Here is a 12,781-nt window from a genome sequence, read left to right as displayed (position 1 = left end):
GGAAGTGTAGTGTTCTTATACACCCCTCCCCTCAGGGTGTAACATCCCCCATCATCAACAGCCCCACCAGGGGGTGCATTTGTTACCATGGAAGTACGGCCATGGACACACCAGGCCTCACTCTGGGTGTGGTGCGTGGGCCCGGACACCTGCGTAGCCACATGATGTCGATGCAGAATCAGAAGACATCCTCAGTGCTCGCGGGTTCGGCCCTCTCCCCGTGCCCCCGCCTGCCACCACTGATGTTCTCACCATCTCTGCAGTTTTGCCTTTTGACAGAGTGGGAATTCGGCAGTGCGCAGAATTAGTGCAGTTTTATGTAAGTCTTAACTTCGGAAGGTGTCCATTTTCTGACCTTGTTCTTCTCTTTCAATATTGAGTTGTCTAGTTTGGTCTTTTGCGTCTCCTATGAATTTTACAACCAATATCTTAATAGCCACCAAACATGTCCCTGGGATTCTGATTGGGATTGTATTGAATTTATAGATCAATTTGGGAAGAACTGACATCTTGATGAGTCTTCCTATCCATGAACATGGAATAACTCTGCATTTACTTAGTTCTACTTTAATTTCTTTCATCAGATTTATAGTTTTCCTCTTATAGATTTTATACAAATTTTGTTAGACTTGTACCCTAGTATTTCATGGGGGGGTGCTAATGTAAATATTAATGTAATCATGTGTGTGACTTAATCAAAAGGGAGATTCTTCTAAGTGGGCCAGGTCTAATCAGGCGAGTGTCTTCAAGGAGAATTGGGCCCTCGCTGGGATGAGAGCAGTCCTGATGCTGGCCTCAAAGGTGAAGCCTCCATGAGTTCTACAGTTGCAAGGAAACAAATTCTCCCACATTAGCAGTAAAAGGGGCCTGTGCTTCAGACAAGACCTGAGCCCCGCCCATACCTTGAGCAGAGGACCCAACTAAGCCTTGGCCCGATTCCTGGCCTGATAAATGTTTTAAACTGTTGAACTTGTGGCAGTAACAGAGACCAGGTCCTCCTCTGCTGTGCTGAACTTGGAGTAGGGGAGTTGGGGGATGCAAATACCGGGCTTTATATTTTTTATTTTTACAGTGAATATATATTAATTTTGCAATTCAAGAAAAGGAAAATGCTAAAGAACTTTTTTTTAAAGATTTATTTATTTTATTATTTATGCAAGCACTGGGGACAGTCAGAAGCGCGGGAGGGCGAGAGAATTCACCAGAGCCAGAGCGGGGAGCAGAGCAGGCAGAAGGACCGAAGGACACTGCTGAGGGGAGCAGGTCTGTGCGCCATGCGGGACCCTCCTCCGCTGGCGGGGGAGCAGCCGGGGATCAAACCAGAGCTGCAGAGGCTGCAGGCAGCTTCGCAACCCAGTGCTTAAGCGCTGGGTCACAGGGGAGGCCCAGAACTTCTTTTTTTTTAAAGAATGTTTTCCCCTCCACTCTCAGTGTGCATTAAAAGCCAGCTCAAACAGAGAGCATCCCAGCCTCTCCCAGGGACTGCCTGCTCCAGACTGGTGAGGCCTGCAGAGACCCTCCTTTGTTTCCTGTGATCTTCCTTCCTTCAGAAAGGCAAAGCAACCCAATCTCAAGCCCAGAGGGGGTCCCTCCCACACCTCCAGGGCACCTGCTTGCGTCCAAAGTCTCTGACATGGGTCTGCACACCTGTCACCTGCTCAGTCCTCCCACCCACCCCCGGCTGGGTGACTCACTGCTGAAAGGAGCAGGGAGGGGAGGCACAGGGACTCAGAGGAAACGGGTCGCAGTGGGGCTGGGGCTCGGGAAACTTTTGGGTCTCTCCCTCCCCTCCCCTCCCACGCCCCCTTCCTTTCAAGTCCCTCCTCCTCTCTCCCCTCCCTGCTGCTCACATCGTTCCTCCTCCCTTTGCTTCACATTCTCAGCGTGTTATAGCTCAGAAAGCCCTTTCACACCACCGCGATATTTGTTCCTATAAGATCTTGGAGTCCAGAAGGGTGACTAGTTCCACTTCGCACGTGAAAAGCTGAGGCATAGGAATGAAAAAAGCTCAGGAGTTGGGACAAAGTCTCCCCACGATTCAGTTCTATCTCATTCTCCCCTGACCCCTGTTCTCCATGCAATGCCCCTTCCCCTGGGGCTCCTGCACGTGACTTCCAGGGACACTTGATCAGACAGGAGCCCGGGTCCTTGGCCAGTCAATCCTGGGGGCCCGAGTCGGGGGGGCCTGCAGCGGTGCTGACAGGAGCACAGCAAACAACGAAATGTACATGCTTGCTAGAGAACAGAACTGCATCTCAACGAAAGGTATTATTAAATTCAGCAAAACACAGAGACATTTTAACAGAACAGAAGCGATTATTCCGTGTAAAGGGACGAGATTACAGCTTGCATCATTTGTTGTCTAGACAAATCACTTAGATACACATGTGCTGGTTTTAATTAGCACCGTGAAATTAAGCATTCTGCAGCCCCGAGTGTTATTGTTCAACAAATAAAAAATACATATTTAATAAAGAAAATGCAGTGCAAACACTCACTTCTCATAATACTTAAATAGATGGTGGTTTTTTCCCTTCCCTATTTAAATAAAAACCCACGTGAGTCAAAATTTCTTCTTTTTGTGTCTAATAGAAGGTTTTGTGTTCCCTCGGCACCCCCCCCCCCACCCCGCGAAATCACAAAATGTACAATTCTGATGGAAATAAAATCAGGACTGAATATAACACAGCAAGAAACTTCATTTTTAGCCCCAAAGTCTGGGCTTTTCCTTTGGGTCAGTCCTTCAGGAAATTCTCAATGGCTCAGCTCAGCTCAAGTTTCGGTGCATGAGCGACCTGCGCTGAGAAGGCAGCAGAGAGGAGTGTTTGTTTTCTTAACCGTTGGTGTCTCTCCAGCCTCAGGCTCCACAAAATCCACTCAGGGCCTACAGGTCAGATGATGAAGGGTCTGTGTCCAGAGCCCTGGAGGACATGGGAGAAGCAAGCAGGAAGTCTAGACAGGACTTTGCAGGCGTGAGGGAAGAGGAAGAATGTCTCGGTCTGCTCCAGCTGTCATAACAAAGCACCGCAGACAGCTGACATGGGCTGAGACAGTAGAAATGCATTTGCTCACAGCCCTGGAGGCTGGAAGCCCAGAGGCGGGTGCCGTTAGGCTCCTGGGAGGCCTCTCTCCCTGGCTTGCAGATGGCCTTTTTGCTGTGTCCCGTGTGTGTGCAGAGATCCCTGGTGTATCTCCTTACAAGGGCACAGCCCTATCGCATCAGGACTCCCCCTCTGGCCCCATCTAACCTAAATTACCTCCTTGAAGGCCCCCTCTCCAATACACTTGGGGGACAGAATTAGGTCCCTCTCCGAGGAGGTGGGTGGCAAACCGGGAGGGAGCACTGGCAGGAAGGAACCTGCAAGTGAGGCTCTGGCCAGGTGAGTGCAGAGGCCCTGGGGGATGAGTGACCTTTGGGGGGTGACCTGGGGAGGGCAGGGTACTCTGGATGCGGGCATGTTGGTAGCTAATGCTCTGAGGCCCAGGGCGGAAGCGGCTAGGAAGTTGGGCCATGGGCCACACCGGCTGGCAGGGCAAAGGGCTGAATTCTCCACACAAAAGGACCATCCTGTTGTCACCCACCAACCTGTCCCCCTGCCAGGGCTTGTCCCTGCTCAGCCCCCAGGTGATTCTCACCCCCCAGAGTAACAGCGAGTATGGATGTGCCCAGAGGACTCCATCTTGCTCACCACCATGCTCAGCCCTGTGGGGTGAAAACCTCACAAATGAAGGTCCCTCAGAGACCCCAGGGCCTTTGGAACTGCCTCGTCAACACGTTCCCTTCCCTTCGCACACATCTGTGGGGCACGGGTGACTGCTGAGCTGAGATCCGAGCTATTATTTTCACCGTGAGTGATATTCCTAGTCTCTGCAACCCCATCCCCACGCTGCTTAAATCAATCGCTGGGGACTGAGCAGTTGACTCAGAGTCCAGATTCCTCTTGGGACCCCCTGGCGGTCTGTTTCCAGCCTGGCCTGTCAGCCATAGGGGCTGCCAGCCCTGCCTAGGCACAAGCAGCCTTCTCCCAGGTGGGCACACACCAGGCAAAGCCGGCCAGGTGTCTGCAGTTCCTGGAGCCTTCGGCACTTGGACACGGGGCTGGGCGCTCTACCTGCCAGAGGGAAGGCACCATGCACCCAGTGTCCAGTAATTGCAGCCCCACTTACCAGTCAGACGGCCACCGCTCAGTGCCCCCTTTAGGGAAACTCAGGACTCCCCCACCCCTGCCCTGCCGCGTAGCTCTGCTACACTGATGACTGCACAACTGTTTGCTTCTTACAAATGCTGTCTTCTCCACTACAGTATGAACCCTGTCCCCTAGACTGGGGTGTGTGCGCTTGCCACGGTGGCTCAATAAATATTTGAATAGATGATCGAGTGAATGGTGTTTTTAAGCCCATTAAAGAAGCTAAAACTGAGATGCAATTTGGACACCGTCATGCGGGTATTAGGAAGCAACTGAAGACAGAGGAGGGAAGTAACACAGAAAGCACTGGAAGATGCTTTTGGGGTGTGAGGGGAGGCAGCTGATGGCCTATATTGAGAGATGCACAGGCCAGGGGCAAATCCTAGCTCCCCCCACCCCCATCAGCTGGGCGACCAGGACCTGGGAGGTGACGTGTGTGGCCATGGCAGTGGGTGACCAGGGGCAGACTCCTGACTTTGCCATCTGTGAGTTGAGAGATCGTGGTGGGTTCCCGGACATCTTGATTCCTCAGAGAGATGCTGTGGGGGTTGAATGAGAACAGCACAAAGCCTTTCAGGAAGCCCTTGCTCGAAGAACGCAAACTCAGTGTTAACATTTCTATTACTCCCCTCTGAACCCCAGTTTCTTACTCTGTGGTGCCACGCCATTTCAAATCTTAAATGGAAATGCAAAAAAAAAAAAAAAAAAAGTAAAAATATGTTTCACCCAAACATAGGTTGTGTGATATGCTCTATATACTCAGTTTTATACTATCTCATGAGAGGAAAAAGTACTAGGCAGATTGATTTCATGATAGAACTTTAAGTTAACCACCCCCAGCCTACAGAATATATTTGGAATAGACTTGATTTTTTAAGAGCTATTTTTGGGTCACAACAAAATTAAACAGAAAGCAGAGATTTCCCATATACCCTCTGCCCTGCCCACCCCCCAAGCCCAGCCTCCCCCACTTTGAATATGCACTACGAGAGAGGTGTCCATTTCTCATACTGATGAGCTCAGGCTGCCAGTTCATGGTGGTCCACAGTCCCTTTACATCGGGGTTCACTCCAGGGGCACATTCTGGGCTTGGATAAATGCTTAATGAAGGCATCTTCCCCTGCAGTGTCACACAGCCATTCGCACCCTAAAAATCCTCCAAGCTCTGCCTATTCATCGCTCTCTCTAGGATCTTTTTTAAACACAGGCTCCAGTCCACAGGCGCGGCCCAAGAGCCTGCAGTGCTGGTCAGGCCGAGGCTGGCCGGGGAGCTGGGAGTAGGTGTGTTAGGCTACAGGCAGCTGCTGCAGTGCTCGGGGAGTGAGGGCCGCGTGGCTGCCAGGCTGGGAGGGGCGCGGCGTGGGGCTCTGTGCAGGAAGGTCAGGCAGGCATTGGTGACAGAGGGGGGACCCAGGGGCCTCAGAGGTGCTGGACCCCCGAGAAATGGACAGGGAGACCAGCAAGGACTTCAAAGCAAATTCCAAGGTGCTCAGCAGCTGGGGCAGTTAGCAGGGAGCGAGGGAACGTTCGGGATGAAGAGGCAGCCGGGCTGAGTTTTGCTTCCACTTCACTGGGTGGCCTCGGGCAAACCCCTTCTCTCCTCGGAGAAGGTGAGAAGGTGCCAGGCGCGCTGGGGCAGCACCAGGGAGGGGCGGGGAAGCTTCCAGCACCAGCCGCAGGAGGGCAGCGGTCGGGGCGCTGTCTTTGAAGGGGATTTCGCGGACACGTTCTCCTGCCGAGCAACAGGCAGCCGGTTCTTCCAGTCTTGGAGAAACAGCGGGGAGGGAGCAACTTCCAGCGCGCGCCGCCCGCCGCCGCAAGCCCGGGGCGCTGGCCCGGGGACCCCGCGCCGTGCCCGCCTGCCCACGGGTTAACCCGGCCCCTGCAGCCGCGCGCGTGCCTTGCAGAGTCTCACCAGAAGAGGGAACAGTTTGGAGAGCTCCTGACGTCAGGCTGGAATTCCTTTTGTGCTCCTGACGGCTCGCCGGAGCCCAAGTTCGCTCCGCGCGCTCCTCCCGGCTGCGGGGGGCCGGCCGCCCGCACTCGCCCGGCGCGGGGGGCGCCCGCGGGGCCGCGGCAGCTCGGAGACCCCCGCGCCGCCCGCGCGCCCCGGCGGAGGACCGAGCCCGCCGCGCGCCCGGAGCGCCTTCCCGCGGGAAGCCGAGCCCGGCGGCGGATCGCGCGGCCGGGGGGCCGGGGTGAGTGCCCGGGGCGGGACCCGCGACCGCGAGAGCCGCCCCGCGCCCCGCCCGCCCGCGCGCCCCGGCGCCCGGATGCCCGCGCGGAGCCCCGCCGGGCGCTCGCCTCCCCCGCGGCGCGCCCCGGCCCGCGGCTGCCGCCCGTGACCGCCCCCCGCGCGCGCGGCGCCCACCCGGCTTCCCTCGAGGGCCGGCCGCGCTCCCGGGACCCCCGCATCGCCGGCCGCGGCTGCAGGGCGCGGAGCCAAGGCGGCGAGGGCCGCGGCGGGCAGCATGGATGGGGCGCAGGAGCGCAGCCTCGCGGAGCCGGAGCCGGAGCCGGAGCCCCAGCCCGAGCCCGAGCCCGAGCCCCAGCCCGAGCCCCAGCCCGAGCCCGGCAGCCAGGACTCCCGGGCGGGCGACGACATCGAGATCGTCGTCAACGTGGGGGGCGTGCGGCAGGTGCTGTACGGAGACCTGCTCAGCCGGTACCCCGAGACGCGGCTGGCGGAGCTCATCCACTGCCTGGCGGGGGGCTACGACACCATCTTCTCCCTGTGCGACGACTACGACCCGGGCAAGCGCGAGTTCTACTTCGACCGCGACCCCGACGCCTTCAAGTGTGTCATCGAGGTGTACTACTTCGGGGAGGTGCACATGAAGAAGGGCATCTGCCCCATCTGCTTCAAGAACGAGATGGACTTCTGGAAGGTGGACCTCAAGTTCCTCGACGACTGCTGCAAGAGCCACCTGAGCGAGAAGCGCGAGGAGCTGGAGGAGATCGCGCGCCGCGTGCAGCTCATCCTGGACGACCTGGGCGTGGACGCGGCCGAGGGCCGCTGGCGCCGCTGCCAGAAGTGCGTCTGGAAGTTCCTGGAGAAGCCCGAGTCGTCGTGCCCGGCGCGGGTGGTGGCCGTGCTGTCCTTCCTGCTCATCCTCATCTCCTCCGTGGTCATGTGCGTGGGCACCATCCCCGAGCTGCAGGTGCAGGACGCCGAGGGCAACCGCGTGGAGCACCCGACGCTGGAGAACGTGGAGACGGCGTGCATCGGCTGGTTCACGCTGGAGTACCTGCTGCGCCTCTTCGCCTCGCCCAACAAGCTGCACTTCGCCCTGTCCTTCATGAACATCGTGGACGTGCTGGCCATCCTGCCCTTCTACGTGAGCCTCACGCTCACGCACCTGGGCGCGCGCATGATGGAGCTGACCAACGTGCAGCAGGCGGTGCAGGCCCTGCGCATCATGCGCATCGCGCGCATCTTCAAGCTGGCCCGCCACTCGTCGGGGCTGCAGACCCTCACCTACGCCCTCAAGCGCAGCTTCAAGGAGCTGGGGCTGCTGCTCATGTACCTGGCCGTGGGCATCTTCGTCTTCTCTGCCCTGGGCTACACCATGGAGCAGAGCCACCCGGAGACCCTGTTTAAGAGCATCCCGCAGTCCTTCTGGTGGGCCATCATCACCATGACCACCGTGGGCTACGGAGACATCTACCCCAAGACCACGCTGGGCAAGCTCAACGCGGCCATCAGCTTCCTGTGCGGGGTCATCGCCATCGCCCTGCCCATCCACCCCATCATCAACAACTTCGTCAGGTACTACAACAAGCAGCGGGTCCTGGAGACCGCGGCCAAGCACGAGCTGGAGCTGATGGAGCTCAACTCCAGCGGTGCCGGGGAGGGCAAGGCAGGGGGCTCCCGCGGTGACCTGGACAACCTCCCGCCCGAGCCTGCCAGCAAGGAGGGCCCGAGCTGGAGCAGCCGCCTGAAGATCTCCCACAGCGACACCTTCATCCCCCTCCTGACCGAGGAGAAGCACCATAGGACCCGGCTCCAGAGCTGCAAGTGACGGGCATCGAGGCCCGGAGGACGGTGGGACGGGTGTGACGAGCCAGGCAGGGACTGCCCGGAGGGACTGAACTTTGCCCCCCAACCCTCTCCTGAACAGGACTCTGAAGGCCCCCTTGGGCTCCTGTGATGAGGCTGGGTAAGACCCCTTTGTGTTGTCCAGGAGCGGGGTGAGGGAGGGGTGTCCGGAGGTCACGGGCAGCACGGGCGATGGAGGCCACGGCCTGGCGGACGGCAGGAGCCTCACCCAGTTCTGTATCCCCTTCAATAAAGCCTCCTGCTCCGTGCACCCGCCCGTGTTATGGGTTCTGTCACAGGCTGGCTGACCCCCCGGCGCCCCTAGCAGACGTGGCTCAGGCGTGCCCTGCCAGGTCGGGAGGCAGGTGTGCAGCCCAGAGGGCTATTTTTAGTTGAAAGCTAATTAAAGATGGGCTCCGGAGGGGCTGGGCGCCAGGGAGCCACATTCCGGGAGGCTCTGAGCCAGGGAAGCCTCCCTTCTTTTCCTTGTGAGGGAAAGCTTGCTCCCTGCTCTTTCAGGAGGGCGTCCTTCCCAGAGCCGACTGTGTGTGTCACCTGTGCAGGGCCCTTTGCACAACCGCTCTCCATTCCTCCCAGCAGCCCCGCTGGATAGGGCGCCCCATTTTACAGATGAAGAAGCCGAGGCTCCAGGTCACAAGGCAGGTGCCCGGTCCTGGCCGCCCCCGGGGCACCGGCCTTCTCTCTGGCAGCGGGTGCCTGGCCAGAGGCTGTGCTTGCATCCTCGAGGGGAGGTGCTGAGCTTCCGCCCGTGAGCCCCCGCCCCCAGCCCTTCCTTCCCTCTGCAGCCAGGGCCTGCGAGCATCGCTGAGGGTACACACGGGGATGCCCAGGTGGCCTCTGCCCGCCTCGCCAGAGAGTCGAGGGGGACAGTCAGAGGCGCCTGTTTGCAGCTCAGGGAGGGAGGAGTCCTCCGAGACACCTTCCAGCTTAGACGCTTCTCTTTACCCTCCCGACCACTTGCTCACAGGCTGTGTGGCCTCAGGCCTGTCTATCCGCCTCTCTGATCCTCCCCTCATCACGTTTTAACTGGGAATCTAGAGAACCGTGGTGCTCCCTTAGCACAGCGCCTGGCACATGGTAGCTGCTCAGCGTGTGGTAGCCATTCCCCTCCGTGCTGGGGGCGGTGAGTGGCGCAGCTGCCTGCTGGCACACAGGCGGGAGGGGGTGGGGCAGGGTCACCCTGTTCTGAGTCAAAGGCCATCCCCGGCACAGACTGGGTCCCAGCAGGTCCTTCTCTCTGGCTTTCCCCTCCCGCCAGAGCTGAGCAGGACTTGTGTGTGGTGGGGAGAGGGGGAAGGTGGCCTCTGTTTACACCTCCCGGGGCAGCTGTTCCTCCTCTGGGCCCTGCCCGTGTGCATGAAGAGCTGACTCTGAGGCTCCTCTAGCTTTCCCAGCTGTGCTGTGTTGGGGCTGGGCAGGGAGGCTGCATGTTGTGGGGGGCTGGGGGGAAGCGTTGGGGGAGAGCAGGCCCTGGGGATGTGCTACCCACCCCCATCACTGGCTTCTCTAGGGAAACACCAGTCGGTGACCAGGGATGGCAGAGGAGGGAGGTGGGGCTGGGCTGAGGGGCTCGTGGGAGGGAGGAGAGGGTTGGGAGAGGGGGTGGCTTGTGGGGGGGGTGTGATCTGTGTGTGCCTGGGGCTCTGTGGGGCCTGTTGAACGGGTGGGCTGCCTCCCTTTGCCCCTGTCCTCAGAGGCCTGGCAGTGGGTCTGTACCGGCCCGAGGCCACTGAGCCTGGAGGGGGGAGAATGTGGAGAGGGGGCAGTGGAGACTCCAGAAGGCAGCCCCCCCACCCCCACCCCAGGCTCAGGGGAGTGTCTTCACAGCGCCAGAAGCAGGGGGCCTCTCCTCCCCTGCAGGAGACTGGGTCCCCAGAGGGTAAACGGTAAAAGGCTGTGTGCCTCCTTCGTGAATTAGGATTTCATGGGCTCCTGGGCTCAGAGTGTGACAGATAATCACAAGGTGACACGCATTGTTGTGGATGAGTGACGGGCTGTGGGAACCGGAAGGAGAGAGGCCTCTTTCCCCGGGATTTCTCTCTGGGGTACATTGGAGCCAGCCAGGGAGCTTTACAGAGACCTACGTATCAGGCTGCACCCACACCTGTTACATTAGAATTCTGGGGTGACACCCAGGCTCTAGGATTTTTTTAACCTTTAATGCAGACATGAGTCATCCGGGACCTGGCTAAAATGCAGACTTGGAATGGGCGTCTGGGCGCGCCCTGCCATCTGTGTTTCCAACAGGCTCCTGGCAGAGGCCGAGGCTGCTGGTCCAGGGTCTGCACTGGGAGTAACAAGAGGCCCGAGCAGGGGCTGGCAAACCGCGGCCCGGGGGCACCTGCTAACTGCGTTTGGACAGCCTGTGAGTTAAGAAGGGTTCTTCCGTTGCTCAATGGTTAAAAGAAATCCAAGGAAGAAGAGCATTTCGTGGCAGGTGAAAAGTACCCGAAATTGCACGTTCGGTGCCTGTGAATACGTCCCATTGGCGCTCTGGCTCCGACTCACTTTGGGCTGGTCTCTGGCTGCCCTCCAGCTGCAGGACCAAGGCTGAGTTGCTGGGATGGAGATCACTGGGCCTCAGAGACAGAAATATTTCTTCTCCGACCCCGACAGTCAAAACCGGCCTCCCAGCCTCCAGAGCGCGAGCTCTTGGCTGGGGCCGGAGGCAGAGAAGCCCCAGAGGCAGCACCACAAGTGCAGGGCCCTGGGGCCCAGCCTCGGCTCCCCAGCCTCTTGCCAACCCAGACCCAGGACTCCTGATCTCTATGTCAGGTGTCTGGGGTCCTGAATCCTGGTTTGGAGGCTGCTTCTTTCCCTTTTCCCAACCTCCTCCCCAAGTTAAAAGGAAAATAGGCGTGAGCACCCCAAGGCCCTCCACTGTCCAGCCTGGAAACCAGCGCTGAATCACATACCGTTGCGAGTGTGGGGTGGAATTAAAGGCCCGATGCCCCAACCACAATCAGGGCCCACCCTGTCCCCTCCTCATCAAATCGGGAGGCACATTGTGAATAGAGGAGTGTGGTGTCGGTCAGTGTGTTAGGCTGCGTGTGTAACACCTTGTGTGTAATAGCCTGTGTATGTTTAAGATTGTGTGTGTTTGAAAAGAAATTGTGTGCTGAGCTAGTTATCCTAGGTTTGCAGGTGGGGAAACTGAGGCCTGAGCACAGCAGCAGCAGGCGGGGGTCGTGCTGCTCCCTGGCGGCAGAGGGCACCGTGCCAGGTCTATCCAGGTGTGGACTTCTCCCGGCCTTCCATCAGAACTCGATCCCAGTTTTGACCCCGGGAGTCAGTTGCAGGCGTGGAGTACCACCACCCCAGCCCCCTGCGAGGCGCCGCTGCAGCGGGACTGGCCCTGGTGGTGGTGGTTTATTTTTAAGGAAAGAAAGAGAAGGAAAACATTTCCTTGGCCAGGCAGTGTTGGCCCTGCAGAGTTCGGGACTCACCTCGAAAATGCAAGAGCGTCCAGAGCTGCGCACCTAACCACCTGGGGCCTGGATGAGGAGACGGGTTTAAAACAGTGAAATGCAATTCCAGAAAATGGGGAGAATTTTCAGGAAAAGGGCAGGACCTGGCATTACTTCATGCTCTCCCAGAGGAAACCTGACCAGCAAGTAAGAATTGCCCGTAGCCCCTGCCCAGGAAATGGGCACCGCTGAGAAAGGGCACCAGCTCCTCTCGCAACTGACACCCAGCGTGCCTGGTGCAGGGGGTGCTGATAGCTGTGACGGGGTGACCCCTTGTCTGCACTGCGTTGCACTGGCTCCTGCCACATGGGGACCTTCTCTGCCTTCAAGATCGTGCTGCTGCCCCTCTCCTGGTGTGGGACCCACTTTCCGATGTGGGGAGGGGCTTCCCCTCCACCAGCAATCCCCTGGCACCCCGGCTGGTCGTCCTACAGTTGGATTCCATGCTGACACTAGCTCCTGCAGAGTGTCAGACCCCGCGGGCTGGCGCAGGGCTCGGCCTTGTAAGGCTGCCCCCTCTCCCTGCCTTCGTTGTGTCTTCAGGGGTCAGTCCTAGTCTGTGTGGTCACCGGCGCGTCTGGTCAGTTGGTTACAAATCAGAAGCCCCCACGACAACCTCCTTGGACCTCATTCGCTAGAGTCACTTCCAAAGCTCAGAGGGACATTTTACTTACGGGATCACTGGTTTATATAAACGAATATGCGTGAGGAGCAGCCGGGTGCAGGAGATTCCTGGGTGAGGCGCAGGGACGGGTACAGGCCTCCATGCCCTCCCCAGGCACGCTCTTCCCACTGCCTCTCGGTTCACCAGCCGGGGAGCCCTCAGAACCCCGCCCTTTGGGGCTTTATGGGGATTCATTCCCCAGCACGACTGATGGACTCATCGGTATTGGCAATTAATCAAACCTCTGGCCTCTCTCCCCTCCCCAGAGGTGGGGGTGGGGATGAAATTTCCAACCTCTAATCCCAGGCTGGGTCCCCTGGCAACCAGCCCCACCTTTAGGTGCTTTGCAAATTCACTTCATTAACATAATAAAAGACACCTTTGTCAGTCTCATTAGGCAATG

At 58.5% G+C, this 12,781-nt stretch overlaps 1 protein-coding gene across 1 annotated transcript; it reads left to right on the top strand.

The window, feature by feature from the left end:
* The first annotated feature begins 3,511 nt into the window (after positions 1-3,511).
* Positions 3,512-8,500, top strand: KCNF1 (potassium voltage-gated channel modifier subfamily F member 1). The gene is made up of 3 exons (XM_037526907.1): positions 3,512-3,625; positions 6,076-6,621; positions 6,716-8,500. Exons 1-3 carry the CDS (start codon positions 3,512-3,514, stop codon positions 8,207-8,209), a joined length of 2,154 nt encoding a protein of 717 aa, XP_037382804.1. The 3' UTR covers positions 8,210-8,500.
* The last annotated feature ends 4,281 nt before the right edge of the window (positions 8,501-12,781 follow it).

Source organism: Talpa occidentalis, unplaced genomic scaffold (assembly GCF_014898055.3).
Source record: "Talpa occidentalis isolate TD23 unplaced genomic scaffold, MPIMG_talOcc4v2.1 talOcc4.5, whole genome shotgun sequence".
NCBI classification, from domain to species: domain Eukaryota; kingdom Metazoa; phylum Chordata; class Mammalia; order Eulipotyphla; family Talpidae; genus Talpa; species Talpa occidentalis.
Note: the sequence above shows the minus strand (reverse complement) of the source record. Positions and strands in the feature narration are given on the sequence as shown.